Genomic DNA, 14,733 nt, shown 5'->3' with positions numbered 1-14,733 from the left:
CTTTCTGTTTCCGCTGGTGTGTGTGTCTGTGGGAAGCCTCTGACTCACCTCCGTGCTCCAGTAGCACCCTGTGCAGCCTTCCAATGTCGCCCTTATTGCATGGTGCGGAAGATACTAGTTTGGATTTCCTCTGCAAGTCAGATAATAGCTGGCACAGTGCCTAGCACATCGTAGACAGACACAAATATTTATTAAACGGAATGAATACAGTACCTTAATTGAATGAAATGGCATCCTGCTCCGCTTTTTTTTTTAATCAAGCTGTCAGATTTTATGCAGCCCGATTTCCTAAAGAAAACTCACTAATTCAGTGATTACTAATTTATTAGGCACAGATTCCCAGGTAACTCAGAAATCACTGGAAGGGTCTCTGTAAGTTCATGGGGTCTCCAGGTATCATCTAGAACCAGTCCTATCTCACACATACAGATATTGCTATTTTTCAAATGTATGTAGGTAAGTTGTAATTTAGGAGTTTTACAGAGTCAGCAGGTACTAAAAGTAATACTGCGATCATATTGGAGGTTCATAAAAACGTTTTACATTTTTTATTAAAATTTAAGTTTTAGTTTAAGTTAGGAAACCACTTCATTAGTCCAGTTGTTACCTAGGTCTGAGCTGTCCAGTATGGTAGCCACATGTGACTATTTAGAGTTAGAATGAAATTAATTAAAAATTCATTTTTTCAGTTTCCCTAAGTATATTGTAAGTAACCACATGTGGCTAATGGCTAAATGGCTGAAAAGTACAGATATAGCATATTTCTATCCTTGCAGAAATAGATATTGCTGATGTTGACACTTAAGATGAATAAAAAGTAACTTAACCATAAAATGTAATCTTAGGAGAGGTAACTCATCTAATTTATAGCATAACAGAGAGAAATGAAATTGGTGATGGCTAAGCAATTTCTACCCTTGTTCAGTAAACAAATACATCATCTCTTCATAAAGAAATAAATTTACTGTTTTTCCCTGGGTATTGCCTGGATTGTAAAATGCTTCTCCCATCTCCTTACCCCAACCTTCTTCCTTGTAGGTTAGAGTTACTTATTATTGGTAAATAGCCGCTATGGAGACTAAGGACCAGAAGAAACACAGAAAGAAAAACAGTGGGCCCAAAGCTGAAAAGAAAAAGAAGCGGCATCTGCAGGATCTCCAGCTGGGGGACGAAGAAGATGCCCGGAAGAGAAATCCCAAAGCTTTTGCTGTTCAGTCTGCTGTGCGGATGGCTCGATCCTTTCACAGGTATGTTAGGCTACAGTCTGGTCATTCTTCCATTGATTCTTTTTAAATAGTAGGAGCCTCTCACAGATGACATTTAGATTCACGAGTCTAGTCCAGCTCCAAAGGATGTGGAGATGCATGGTGTGTGGCTTTCACTAAAACGTGAGAAGCCTTTCCCATAGAAGCTGCCTTACCTCCAGCATCTGCACACTGGTTGGTGTTTATTGCCCAAGATACAAGAATTTATAGAATTTGTTTGTTCCTAAATTTTAAACTGTTTCAATGGTGATAAGTGTGCTTTTTTCCCCCCAGGTATGTTTTACATAGTTGTAATATAAAATACAAAAATTACAATATTTAATACTAACATAGCTTTATTTAGTGAGTCCTTGTGATATACCTAGCAGTGTACTTTAAACATTATTCAACTAAATGCTTCCAGCAGCCTTACCAGAGTAGGAATCATTCTTGCCCTTATTTTATGGGTAAGAAAACTGAGATCAAGAAAACAAGTTACCTCTAATCATATAACCAGTAAGTAGGAGAGCTAAATTTAACTCCAGAGCCTCTGCTCTTATCTGTTATGATGTACTGCCTCGCTATTTACCTTTTGGTTTTTTAAAAAACTATTAAAATCACTCTTAAAACAGTCAGATTTAAGGAGTGTTTAATTTTCAGCTCTCTGTAGTATTGAAGTCATCTTGTTACATCTTTATTGAACAGCAATTATTTGGATGGGTCCAGAAGTTAACAAGTTAATAATTGACAAGTTAATTATATTTATATATTGTCTGTTGTACTCTCTATAAAATGTGCTAAAGTACTCATATCTATAAGTGTACCAAAAAAGTCTATATATAAGGTTGATACCTTTTACTCTATTTTGAAAGTGAGTTTACTATTTATTTATTTATTTTTCTTTTTAATGAATAGGACTCAGGATTTGAAGACAAAAAAGCATCATATTCCAGTGGTTGATCGAACTCCACTAGAGCCCCCACCAATAGTGGTAGTGGTGATGGGGCCTCCAAAAGTTGGAAAGAGCACTTTGATACAATGCCTCATTCGGAACTTTACCCGGCAGAAGTTGACCGAAATCAGAGGCCCTGTGACAATCGTGTCAGGTAGGAGATGTCACCACAGACACAGAGTTGGCGTGGCTGTTGTCATCTGAGGGACATGCATGCGTTTGTTGTTTTCTTGAGTGGAACATGTTAAATATTGTCATATCATGTTACCTCTCTTATACTTTTACCAAGTTGGCTATAGCTTCAGAAAAGGGTAAGTTCCCAGAGATAAGGATGTGATAATGTTCAAATTTCCTCTCAGCACTCTGGGAGGTTCCAAGGCAGGAAGATCACTCGAACCCAGCACTCAGGCTGGAAAATCAAGCTTTGCTGCTCGATTGCGACACCAGCCACAGTCCCCTTCCTCCCTGTAGAAGGAGGTGTTGTCCAGACTCTTAAGGTGATGCTTTCCTTTTCTTCCTGGTTTCCTCCTCCATTTTTTGTATGAGAAATGATAATGTTCACTATATCTTATCGTAACTGCTCTGTGGCTTTGCCAAACATGTTCCTTGGAAGGGCCTAGCAGGCCTAGTCTCCGTGAACACATCATTTAACAGACAGCACGCACCTCCTATGTGCCAGGTGCACATGCTTGCCTTATGAAGCCACGTTCTGGTGGAAGTGCAAGTTTTCTCTTTTTCCTGTGAGAATTGTCTGCTTTGGGAGATGGTGACCTTTCCAAGTTTGAGGGAAAATGAAACAAACTTCCAGTGGTAGAATGGGAATTTACAATCGGAAATCTCTTGTTATTGCAATAATATAGTTGGATTGAGGCTTTTCTTTATCTTTGGAGCATCCATATTTTCTTTTCCCTTTTTTGAGACAGAGTCTTACTCTGTGGCACAGGCTGGAGTGCAGTGGTGTGATTACAGCTCACTGCAGCCTCTACCTCCCAGGTTCAAGCATTCCTCCTACTTTAGCCTCCTGAGTAGTGTATGCCACCACGCCTGGCTAATTTTTCTTTTTTTTCCCTTTTTTTTTCTGTAGAGATGGGATTTCCCCATATGGCCCAGGCTGGTCTCAAAACTCCTGGGCTCAAGGGATCCGCCTGCCTTGGCCTCCCAAGTTGCTGGGACTACAGGCGAGAGCCACTGCGCCCAGCCCATATTTTCTTGACTGTTTTATTTTTACCTTAATTTAGAAATAATTATTGTTATGAATATTCTATTGCATTATGTTTGAGGATGTTTGTAGCTATAGTGGGAATACAGGAAGTTTTGATAGAGGCAAAGACATTGGCCTGCAGCTGAACAGCAGGATCATGGTTATCATGGGGCCTGTGCAGTCAGAATTTTCCCTTTTTGAGCACTTTTATTCATCTGGGTAGACTTTTGATATTACTTAAATTTAGAACACAACAAGAAAAACAGAATGGAATTTATTTTATTTTACTAGTTTTTGCCGATAAAAATGAACTTCTCGTATACTCCTGTAAACGTATATGATGTTTTACTGGATGCAGTTAAAAAATGAAAATTAGAGTTGATGGTTAGAGTTTTTTCAGGGTCTTTTTAAAGTAAAATTTTCGTCTTTTCACTTACAGGTAAAAAGCGCAGACTCACCATTATTGAATGTGGGTGTGACATTAACATGATGATTGATCTGGCTAAAGTAGCAGATCTGGTAAGTCAGCAGGGGAAGCCTGGGCTGCTGGTGGAGACTTACAGCATTGTGATAGGTTATTTATCCCGTGATGAAGGGAAGAGAGTCTTATGATTATTAAAAGAATCATGGTCATCATCAGTGATACAGTAGATATGATTGAATTGATGATAATTATGGTAATAAATGTTGTTATATTAATAATAAAAATGGAATGTGCACAATGAAATGTATTCCAAAATCTAAAAGCAAATCACAGGATGGAGAAAACCTTTAATGAACACAGCTAGTAAGAGCTTATTAACATGCATACATATATACGTACAAATATATCATAGTAAGTACCATTTCTTCTTGGACTCTTCCTGGCACCGTGCTAACTGCTTTCTACAAATTTAGCTTACATAAACCCTTGATACACCCTTGAGGTGAGTAGGTATTATCTGTAGTTTACATAAGATGAAATAGAGCCTCCTAGCAGTTAAGTAACTTGTGTGAAGATGGGACCCTTGTTCCTGATGGTTCAAGAACCTTCATCCTTAATGATAATGCTAAAGTAAGTACATGAATTGCCTGAAGAAGTGGTCAGAGTTTATCAATAAAAAATCTAGACAGTACTCAGTGTATGGAAAATGTACATGCTCTTGCATTTATGGAAATGATAATGTTCACTATTCTGATATTCTATTAACTATCTTTTAAATTAGCAAAAATAAAATACAAATTAGCAAAAAAAAAAGCCATATTGATTAGGAAGTGTGGGGTGACAAATGGTTTTTTCATTTTTATTTAGTTTTTTCTAGACAGCTGTTTGGTGACAAAGAGCTACAAATTTTGACAAAGAGCTACTTTGGCCCAGGAAGACTCCTAAAATATAAAGTAAAAAGTAATGCAGATTTTAAAGTTGTGCCATTGTAATGTCAGAAAACTAAATAACATTCAAATTTTGAACATGTAATGTTACTATTAGTAAAAATAATGTTATTATTAACATACTGTAAGCTTACTAAATCTTGTGTACTTGAAATGATTGAAATAGTTCGTAGAAGTCATTTGTTTCTCTTTTATTTAAAATGTAGCAAGTTTCTAATTTTAAAGACATACATATTAAGAGATGCCTTTACTTTTTTTATTTTTAATTATTATGGATGCATAATAGTTATACATATTTATGGGGTACATGTGGTATTTTGATAGAAGCATACAATGTGTGATGATCAAATCAGGGTAATTAGGATATCCATCACCTCAAACATTTATCATTTTTTTGTGTTAGGAACATTTCAATTTCATTCTTATAGTTATTCTGAATTATATAATAAATTATAGTCACCCTATTGTGCTGTTGGACACCAGAATTTATTCTATCTAACTGTATTTTTGTACCTGTTAACCTTTCCCTCTTTGTCCCTCCCTCCCTGCTCCCCTTCCCAGCCTCTTAACCATCATTGAGAAAGATGCCTATTATGTAAATATTTTAAAGATTTTTCAAAATGAACACACACATTTGGTAAAGTACTCTAACTGTAATGCAGGGAGCACGCAATGTGCATTTTCTTTTTCCTTAGTATAACCGCTGGTCTCTCAGATCCCTGCAGAGCAGTATCCTTTTAGATACATATAAATACACATGCCACCCTTTAAAAACACAAATGATAGCTTATTTTACACGCTGTTCTTTGCTTTGCTTTTTTCATATAATGTGTTTTGGAGGTGTATAATCAGTAAGCACTGTAGCTCTGCCTTCTTTTTAATATAATATTCCATTCTATGGATGCACCATAATTTATTTAGCCTAGCTTATGTTGACTGCTCTGCTGTGGGTTGCCAATGCCTCCTGCATACGGCAAAGGCACACACAATACGTGGATTTGGGTGTGTACGTGCATGTGTGGATTAGGGGAGGAACACTGGCTTAGATGACAAAGACTGGCAACTGAGGGACTGTTTGCTCCCTGTTCTTCCTGGCCCTACAACCAGCTGCTTGCCCCCGGCACTCTGTGGCATCAAATGTAGTGTGAGGATATTCCGCCTGTCCTTTGAGCTGGTCCAGTGTTGCTGGAAAGCTGTGCTTGCTGCCTCAGTCCACAGTGGCAGCTGTGCTTTCTGTGGTTTTGGATTTTGAACGTTTCCTAGTTTAATCAAAGATGGGCATTTCTGTTTCCATTTTTTTTGTTAAAAATAACAAAAATAGTTATCTATGCAAAGATAAGAACAGAAATGTTTTTAATACTTAAACTAGAAGTTTCCAGGAATCAATTCTGAAATTATTTTGCATCTTTGAAGCATCTTAAATTTTAAAAATTGGTCTCATCTGCTTATATTTTCTTATAGACTACCATTCATTATAATCTTACTGTTTTTTTGACCTAATTCTAAACTGGTAGCTATTTAAAAAAAATTTCTGAGCAATTGAGTTATCCGAATTAACGTATAAGATAGAAGTTTCCACTGCATACTTCTCAACAAAAAAACATATTGTTTTTTTTTTTCTATGAGGTGATTGAAAGAAGAGGTTGGTTTTCTGTACAAATTTAATATATTTCATTGATTATCACTTTCTTCTCATTCTTTGGATGCCAGAGACCTGTTGTTTGGCTTAAAAATACCTTGCAGAAAACTTGATTTCTTTAAATTAGGGATGCTGCCTTACCCTTAGGTAAGGGCCAGGTTAGACCCAGCCTTTTCTGAGTTACTTCTCATACCTTAAAATTCTTATAATGGAAGTTTATATCCTAGTGGACATTGTCTTATGGTTGGCTTTTAGAGCAAGTTAGAGGGTGGTGGCTTCTCTGTCTGGGTGATGCCTGTGTAGTCATTTGATTTAGTCTGGAGTGTGACTTTTCTGTCCAGGGCCAGATAGTAAATATTTTTGGCTTTGTGGATCACATCTCTTGCAGCTACTTAGCTCTGCAGTTGTAGTGCACAGGCAGCCATAGACAATATGTAAATGAATTAATGTGGCTGTATTCCAATAAAACTTTAATTACAAACACAGGTGATGGGCTGGATTTTGCCCGTGGCCAGTTGCCAGCCCTTAATGTAGGTGGTCTGTTTTGGTAGTTTCTTTGAGAAATGATGTGTTCTGCTTTTAGGTACTGATGCTTATAGATGCCAGCTTTGGGTTTGAAATGGAAACATTTGAGTTTCTAAACATCTGTCAAGTACATGGCTTTCCTAAAATTATGGGAGTTCTCACCCACCTCGACTCCTTCAAGCATAATAAGCAACTGAAGAAGACAAAGAAGCGATTAAAACACAGGTTCTGGACAGAAGTTTACCCGGTACGAAGAGAAGTAATTGTTGGATACTAACAGTATAATCCTTTTAAAATAGACTGAAGAGGCCGGGTGCAGTGGCTAACACCTGTAATCCCAGCACTTTGCGAGGCAGAGGTGGTCGGATCACTTGAGCCTAGAGTTTTAAGCTCAGGGCAACATGACCAAACCCCATCTGTACTAAAAATGCAAAAATTAGCCAGGTGTGGTGGCACGCGCCTGTAATCCCAGCTGCTCAGGAGGCTGAGAAGTGACAGTTGCTTGAACCTAGGAGGCAGAGGGTGCAGTGAGCTGAGATCACGCCACTGCACTCCAGCCTGGGTGACAGAGTGAGACTCTTGTCTCAAAAAAAAATATATATATATATATATACTAAAGAGACATTACTAAACGTCTCTCTAGGATTCGCCTCCTGAATTCCTTTGTGTGTGTGTTCACAGTCTATGGCCTGCCGAATTCCTTTGTGTATGTGTTCAGTCTCTGGCCTGCTGAATTCCTTTGTATGTGTGTTCACAGTCTCTGGCCTACTGAATTCCCTTTGTGTATGTGTTCAGTCTCTGGCCTGCTGAATTCCTTTGTGTGTGTGTTCAGTCTTCTGGAAGGTTTCCCTCAAAAGAGTGCTTGTTCTGGGCCTCTTGGTGTATCTCATTTGTCTCTCTCCGTACCTGCTGCACCAAGCAGTGTGGCTGTTTTGGGGTCGGGACTTAATAGAGTACATTGGAAGTTTCTCCCAGTTACAGGACCAGACACTGCCCCTTCCTTTCTATACTGCTCTGGTCCATCGACCACAGAACCGTTTCTGTGCTCAGACGCCTCACCTTCCTCTCCTCACCATACTTAGATGGATGCCCTGGCTCGGCTGCAGAGTAGTCTGCCTCTGTGGGGTTCTAATCCTGAAAGAAGCCAGCAAGGCTCTGGAAGCCTCAGGACAGTGGCTTTGCTGGAAGTCTCCCTTCTTAGGCTTGCTTCTTGTTTAGAGCTTTTATTTTGTTGCAGTATTGATGATAATTTAATTGAAATTTAATTTTTAATTTTCCTCTAATGTTTAGGGTGCCAAGCTGTTCTACCTTTCTGGAATGGTGCATGGAGAATATCAAAACCAAGAAATCCACAATCTGGGCCGTTTTATTACAGTTATGAAGTTTAGGCCTCTCACATGGCAAACTTCTCACCCCTATATCCTGGCAGACAGGTAAAATATGATTGTAAGCTTTTTCTTCCTGGGCCATATATTTCAAAGCTAAAAAGGCTAGAAAAAGAACAGTGATAGGATTTATTTTGTGCCGATTTGAATAGTGGGGGTAGAAGCGTAGTTGATGGAAAATGTCTATTTATATCATTGCTCAAAGATGCCGTGCCTTTGGGAGTAAATTAATTATGAGATGTTTAGGAAAATGGGAGGACTTGAAAGTATTTAAGGCTACAGGATGTGGCCTCATGCTACGTTCAGCCTCAGTTTTCAGTGATGCTGCCTTTGTGCCTGGGTGCTTGAGTCCTTCGTGTGTGCCTTCAGTTTCCTTCCTTTGTGCTGTGGTTTTCTCATTCTGGAATTCCCTTTTCCACCTGCCAGAATCCAAGCCACAGTAACAATCCCAGAGCACAGGCTCTCCCTCTTCCAGAAAGGGATTTTCTGAATATGTTCTTCACTCTTCACCGACCCCAGGTGGACGTCATCTCCCTGTCTGGTGTCTTACGGAATGAATATCACTTTCAGCCTAGAGACACAGTTGTGTGTCTGCCCCTTTTCCTCTGGTGGATGGTGAATGGTGCTTCCTTATTTCTGCATTTTCTAGTTTCCTAAATGACGTGCTTAGTGGACAAGAGTGTGATGAATCATTGACACATGAAAGGGGGTGTAGGAACTTTTGGCATTCATTTCTGCTGTGATTGAATTTATTTTTCTAGGATGGAAGATTTGACAAACCCAGAGGATATCCGAACAAACATCAAATGTGACCGGAAGGTGTCACTTTATGGTTATTTAAGAGGAGCACACTTGAAAAATAAAAGCCAAATTCATATGCCAGGTATTCTCTTGTTATAGAACATACTCGAATTACACATAGGATTCTTGGGATGGCTTCATTTCTCAGGAAAACTGAAAAATGACCAAACAAGGGAAGATGGCCTTGCTGGAGGTTTTAAAAGTAACCCAGCTATGTGTAGGCCTGCAAAGGTGTTATCGAATCCCCTCTTCACTGACCTCTTGTCTTGTAGCTAGTGGGGCACTATTCCAGTGTGGCACAGTGGCCTTCTTTAGTGTCATGGGTTAAGCCCTTGGACTGTAGATCATTTTTAACCCCCTAGTCAATGGTAGATACTTCTGACTTCTTGTCAGCTGAAGCTGGCTTTTGGGTTCTGTCTTCCAGGGGTAGGAGATTTTGTCGTGAGTGACATCAGTTTCCTCCCAGACCCTTGTGCTCTTCCTGAACAACAAAAGAAGCGCTGTTTAAATGAGAAGGAGAAGCTGGTTTATGCGCCTCTTTCTGGAGTTGGAGGTGTGCTGTATGACAAAGACGCTGTCTATGTTGACCTTGGTGGCAGCCACGGTTTTCAGGTATCGGTGAAGATGGGAGTCATTTCTCTGAACTCTCATTATTCTTTCTGAATCTATTTTTTAATCACAAAAAGTAATGTACTCAGCTTTTATTTATTGAAGATTTTTCTCTTGTACTTATAATAAAGGCCCAAATGCATATTGTAAATATATAGGATAAAAAGAATACTTTTTTTCATTGTACCAAGCAAAAGAGTCCTCTCCATTCCTCCTTGATCCGTGGCCTCAGCGCAAGCATTGCTGCCATGTGGCGCCTGCACGGCCCATCCCCGTTTCTACAAAATCAGTGTGCTTTCCAGCTCTCATTGGTCTTTTTCTCATTCACAATGGTCTCCTCATCCTGTATTTTAAAGTGGATTTCAAATATTTATTTCTTTGTTCTGAAGTGGAATTTTATTGGGTTAAAATCGGTTATTTTAAAATGTTAGAAAAGCTAGCATTGTTGTAGCATTGGAGCTGAGGTTTTTCTAGCTAGGTGTTTAGGTTATCAGGTTATATACTCCCTGAACTTCGGAAAAGTTTAATGGAGATGGGGATCCATTTCAAGCTTTGTTGTAAGGATTTTCTTCTCTGCTTTTTGAGGCATTAAGAAAGGTTCTTAGGAAATGTGTCTAAGATAATTTTGAGAAACTGAGTGAAACCAGTGTCTCTCCAGGATCTTTGTGCTTTCCTCACATGCCTTTTTTTGGTGTTCTTGACAGGATGAGGTGGGGCCCACCCATGAGCTGGTCCAGAGTCTCATCTCTACCCACTCCACCATTGATGCCAAGATGGCTTCAAGTCAAGTGACGCTGTTTTCTGATTCCAAGCCACTTGGGTCAGAGGATATAGATAATCAAGGGTAAGTCTGCTTTTTTTCTATTTTTAATAAAAAGATGTATTACAGAAGATCATATCACCCATAATTCAGCCATCATAACACATTTTGGTGGGATTCATTCTATATTGTTTTGTTTTCTTTGTATGTGCATGTGTCTCTGAGGGCTCTTCACTTACCTGACATTACAAGGGAGTCTTTTCTTGAAATAAATTACAGGATGCATTTTTCAACAGACCCCAAATATTCCTCAAATACCATGCCATCTTCCATAGGTTGCCTTTTGTTTTTTAAGAGACCTGAGGCCACTTGGCTTTCTTTTGGTGGCCAAAACACTAGAGCAGAGTCAAGGAGTTTGTGGCTGTCCAGAAACCACATGCCTTGTCTCTGAAAGTTTTATTTAGATTATGTTGTATTATCTCCCGTGGGTAGGTTTCCATGGATGTATGGCTTATGTGAATTATTTTTCAGTCTGGGTTGGGAATTTGTATACCTTTATACATAGTGGATGTTTGCAAAACATTGGTTTTGTTGTATTGATTTATGACTCCCAGTAAAATTTGTCTGAAAATTTTGAGATTATCTAGTATGTAATTTGTTACAATGTGCATAAACTACCTAGCAGAATGCCTGACAGGTACGAAGTGTTCGCCGAAAGATCACATTTTTATAATGAGATTACTAGCTATTTTCACTTTTGCATATCCTTCTAGTCATCCTTGTCTACAAGAATACTCTCTTCTAATATAGTTACAGTTAAAATACATAATTTTATTTCTGATCATTTCCTTTTTCTATACAGTCTTTATGTAGTCATCATTTTGTTATTATTGGTGTATTTTTTTTTTTTTTTGTGACAAGGTCTTGCTTTGTCTCCCAGGCTGGAGTACAGTGGTATGATCTTGGCTCACTTCAGCCTTGAACTCCCAGGCTCAAGTGGTCCTCCCACTTCAGCCTCCCAAGTAGCTGGGACTACAGGAGTGCGCCACCACTCCCAGCTAATTTTTTTTTTTTTCTAGAGATTAGGTCTCACTATGTTGCCCAGGCTGGTCTCGAACTCCTGGGCTCAAGCAATCCTCGTGCCTTGGCCTCCCAAAGTTCTGGGATTACAGATGTGAGCCACTACGCCTGGCCTATTATTGCTGTATTCTAACTTATCCATCTCTTATGGTATGGTTTTCAGTTTTTTCAAATTTATGTTTTCATAATTTTATATATCTTGCTACATTAAATAGCTTCATACAGTTTTCTTTTATCCTGTGATTTTAGCCTCTTGATGATTCTTCTCTATCAGTTATGGCACTGGTGACTTAAAATGGATGTTCTTCCTCTGTCATTCCTCCTATGTTTGTTAGCTGGCATTTTTAACAAAGAGCTTTCTCTTCTCCCCTTTATTTCGGTATCACTGCTGACTAATACACTTGTGTTTTGTTCCATGGATTATTTTCCATCGCTATCATTATTCTTCCTGATGCCTATGCTGCCCCAGATTTGGCCGCAGGAGCCTTCAGCCTGTCTCCTGTGTCCTTTCAACTGTCTCTGTTAGTGTTTGAGCATTTCTCACTGACAGAACAAGAGGATCTAGGCTCATTTTGCCTTCTTTCTGCCTTGGGCCTGGACTTAGCCATTTCTCTTAAGGATCATGTGTTTTTAGCTTAGAAATTAATCAGCTTTCCAAAAGATCTACAAAACAGCAACTTCCCTTTTGAGCAATTTTTTTCTAAAATTAGATTTTTTTTTTTTACGGGTTATTCCTTTATTCTCTCTATAAGTTCTTTTGAAGTGTGGTGTTAGGGAACCATGCCTGGGTTTGCTCATTAACTCTTCCAATGTTTATCAGGTCATATTTTCCCTATGCTATGTCATCTTAAACAATTCCTTGACATTTTCTATTTCTTTGTATTTTCATTGACTATATTGCCATTTCTAGATTAGCTGATTAATGTACAAGTTGAATTATTTTGTATTTCCTTGGTAATACAGGCTATTGTTGCCAAAGGAGAAAAAACAAATGGACTTGAAAACTGGTAGAATGCGTCGGAAAGCCATTTTTGGAGATGAAGATGAATCTGGAGATAGTGATGATGAAGAAGATGATGAAATGTCTGAAGATGACGGGTTGGAAAATGGCTCTAGTGATGAAGCAGAAGAGGAGGAAAATGCTGAGATGACTGATCAGTATACGGCTGTTAAGGGCATCAAACGACGGAAACTTGAGGAGTTGGAAGAAGACAGTGAAATGGATTTGCCGGCATTTGCTGACAGTGACGATGACCTTGAGAGGAGCTCAGCGGAAGAAGGGGAAGCAGAGGAAGCTGATGAAAGCAGTGAAGAAGAGGACTGCACTGCAGGAGAGAAGGGCATTTCAGGATCAAAGGCTGCTGGAGAAGGTAGTAAAGCAGGGCTGTCGCCAGCTAATTGCCAGAGTGACCGTGTGAATCTGGAGAAGTCTTTGCTGATGAAGAAAGGAGCTCTCCCCACTTCCGATTCTGGACATTGCACAGCTGAAGAGGTGTTTGCATCTGAAGATGAATCTGAAGAAAACTCCTCACTCAGTGCAGAGGAAGAAGACTCAGAAAATGAAGAGGCTATTAGAAAAAAGCTTTCAAAGCCTTCTCAAGTGAGCAGTGGTCAGAAACTGGGGCCAAGGAACTTAATTGATGAGACCAGTGATATAGAAGATTTACTCAAAGAGGAAGAAGATTACCAGGAAGAAAATAATGATTCCAAAGAAACCTCAGGTAAGCTTAATTGTAGTTGGTTGCTGCTATGAACTTGGCTCTCGAAATGGTACCCAGTGGAATGTCTACATTTGGGGGTCTGTTGATTCTGTGATTTTGTCAACTGTTGAAAAGCTGCATTGTGGATGGCTCTCAAGGGAGGGGAGACACATGAACAAGCCTAACTGGAAGTTGGCATTGGTCATTTCAGGTGCCCTCAAGTGGAAGGAAGACCTTTCCAGAAAGGCAGCTGAGGCCTTTCTGAGGCAGCAGCAAGCAGCTCCAAACCTCCGAAAGCTTATTTATGGGACAGGTAAAGAATTCTGGTTCAGAGCTGGAAATGTTTTAGTTTCTCTGATTATTTAGGTGAGGGAATTGGTTGGAGGATTGGGCTGGTATTGTTGACATCCATAATTGCTGTCCATCACATTTCATATTTGACAGATCTCTCTAATCATCAGCTTATGAGGACCACACATTGGTCTTATAAAGTAGACTTATGGGTTTGCTGTAAAACTTGATGCAAATACCGTCCATTGCATCATGTTATGTCCCCTATTTAAAAGTCCTTCATGAGAATTTTTTTGTAGATTAGTGCCAGAAAAATATTTCTGCCCATAAAAATATTTATTTTTTTCCTTTTTTAGAATGAGAACCCTGTATAACACATTTTGTTCTCCCTTTTGTCCTTGTCCTCTGATTTTATGCTTTACTAAACTTACCAATATGTTCTTTCTGCTAGAATTAATGCAAAAATAAATATATAGTTGTGAACTTTACATTGTGCTCCCTGGTTACTGCATGGTGAGATCAAGGCCACATGGTGAGACATTTGGGCTCAGCCCACTGAATTGGGAAGGTTGTTGTATACTGATTTTCATTCAGGTTTTGTCTAGGTACTCTTAGTGATGAGAGGCTCAACACTCTTTAGAGCTCTTTAATAATCTAAAGCTCTGCCTTTAAATGTCCCTTCCCTCCCTCCACCGCTAATATTCTCACTCCTTTTCGGCCTCTTAGCTGCTCCCATACAGGAGCACAGGAGCCCCACACATGTAGAGCAATAGCTTCCTGGCTCTCTTCACCTGTGGCTGCCCTGCGCTCAAAATGCCTAACTCTTATGTGGCCATTGCCATACCCACCACAGACAGAGGCCCTCAGTTCCTGAGTTCAAAGACTCATGTCCTAACTGGTTGAAAACGATGAGTCCTCTAGGGCTGTAATTTTTGTTCTCACTTTTCTGCCATGGTGTGCTCTTTAGTGACAGAAGATAATGAAGAAGAAGATGATGATACCCGAGAAGAGCTTGGAGGGTTGTTTCGTGTCAACCAGCCTGACAGAGAGTGTAAGCACAAGGCTGACTCTTTGGACTGCTCCAGATTTCTTGTGGAGGCCCCCCATGACTGGGATTTAGAGGAGGTAAGGCTGGGTAGTACATTTGATTTATTAGAGAATTAGAGAATGTTCTA

At 39.4% G+C, this 14,733-nt stretch overlaps 1 protein-coding gene across 5 annotated transcripts in view; it reads left to right on the top strand.

Moving 5' to 3' along the window:
- Positions 1-14,733, top strand: part of BMS1 (BMS1 ribosome biogenesis factor) — a 48,028-nt gene that overhangs the window by 525 nt on the left and 32,770 nt on the right. For 3 of the 5 annotated variants that reach the window (XM_032143032.2, XM_032143022.2, XM_032143041.2), the window contains exons 2-12: positions 1,039-1,247; positions 2,160-2,350; positions 3,837-3,916; positions 6,991-7,179; positions 8,223-8,365; positions 9,079-9,200; positions 9,543-9,730; positions 10,432-10,571; positions 12,531-13,288; positions 13,479-13,580; positions 14,526-14,683. In XM_032143032.2, the coding sequence (XP_031998923.1) occupies positions 1,072-1,247; positions 2,160-2,350; positions 3,837-3,916; positions 6,991-7,179; positions 8,223-8,365; positions 9,079-9,200; positions 9,543-9,730; positions 10,432-10,571; positions 12,531-13,288; positions 13,479-13,580; positions 14,526-14,683 (2,247 nt within the window). In that variant the 5' untranslated portion in view covers positions 1,039-1,071. The remainder of the gene's footprint in view (positions 1-1,038; positions 1,248-2,159; positions 2,351-3,836; positions 3,917-6,990; positions 7,180-8,222; positions 8,366-9,078; positions 9,201-9,542; positions 9,731-10,431; positions 10,572-12,530; positions 13,289-13,478; positions 13,581-14,525; positions 14,684-14,733) is intronic. The other 2 variants (XM_058436520.1, XM_032143059.2) reach the window with 2 other exon arrangements.

This window comes from Hylobates moloch, unplaced genomic scaffold (assembly GCF_009828535.3).
Source record: "Hylobates moloch isolate HMO894 unplaced genomic scaffold, HMol_V3 SCAFFOLD_3, whole genome shotgun sequence".
Taxonomy (NCBI): Eukaryota; Metazoa; Chordata; class Mammalia; order Primates; family Hylobatidae; genus Hylobates; species Hylobates moloch.
Note: the sequence above shows the minus strand (reverse complement) of the source record. Positions and strands in the feature narration are given on the sequence as shown.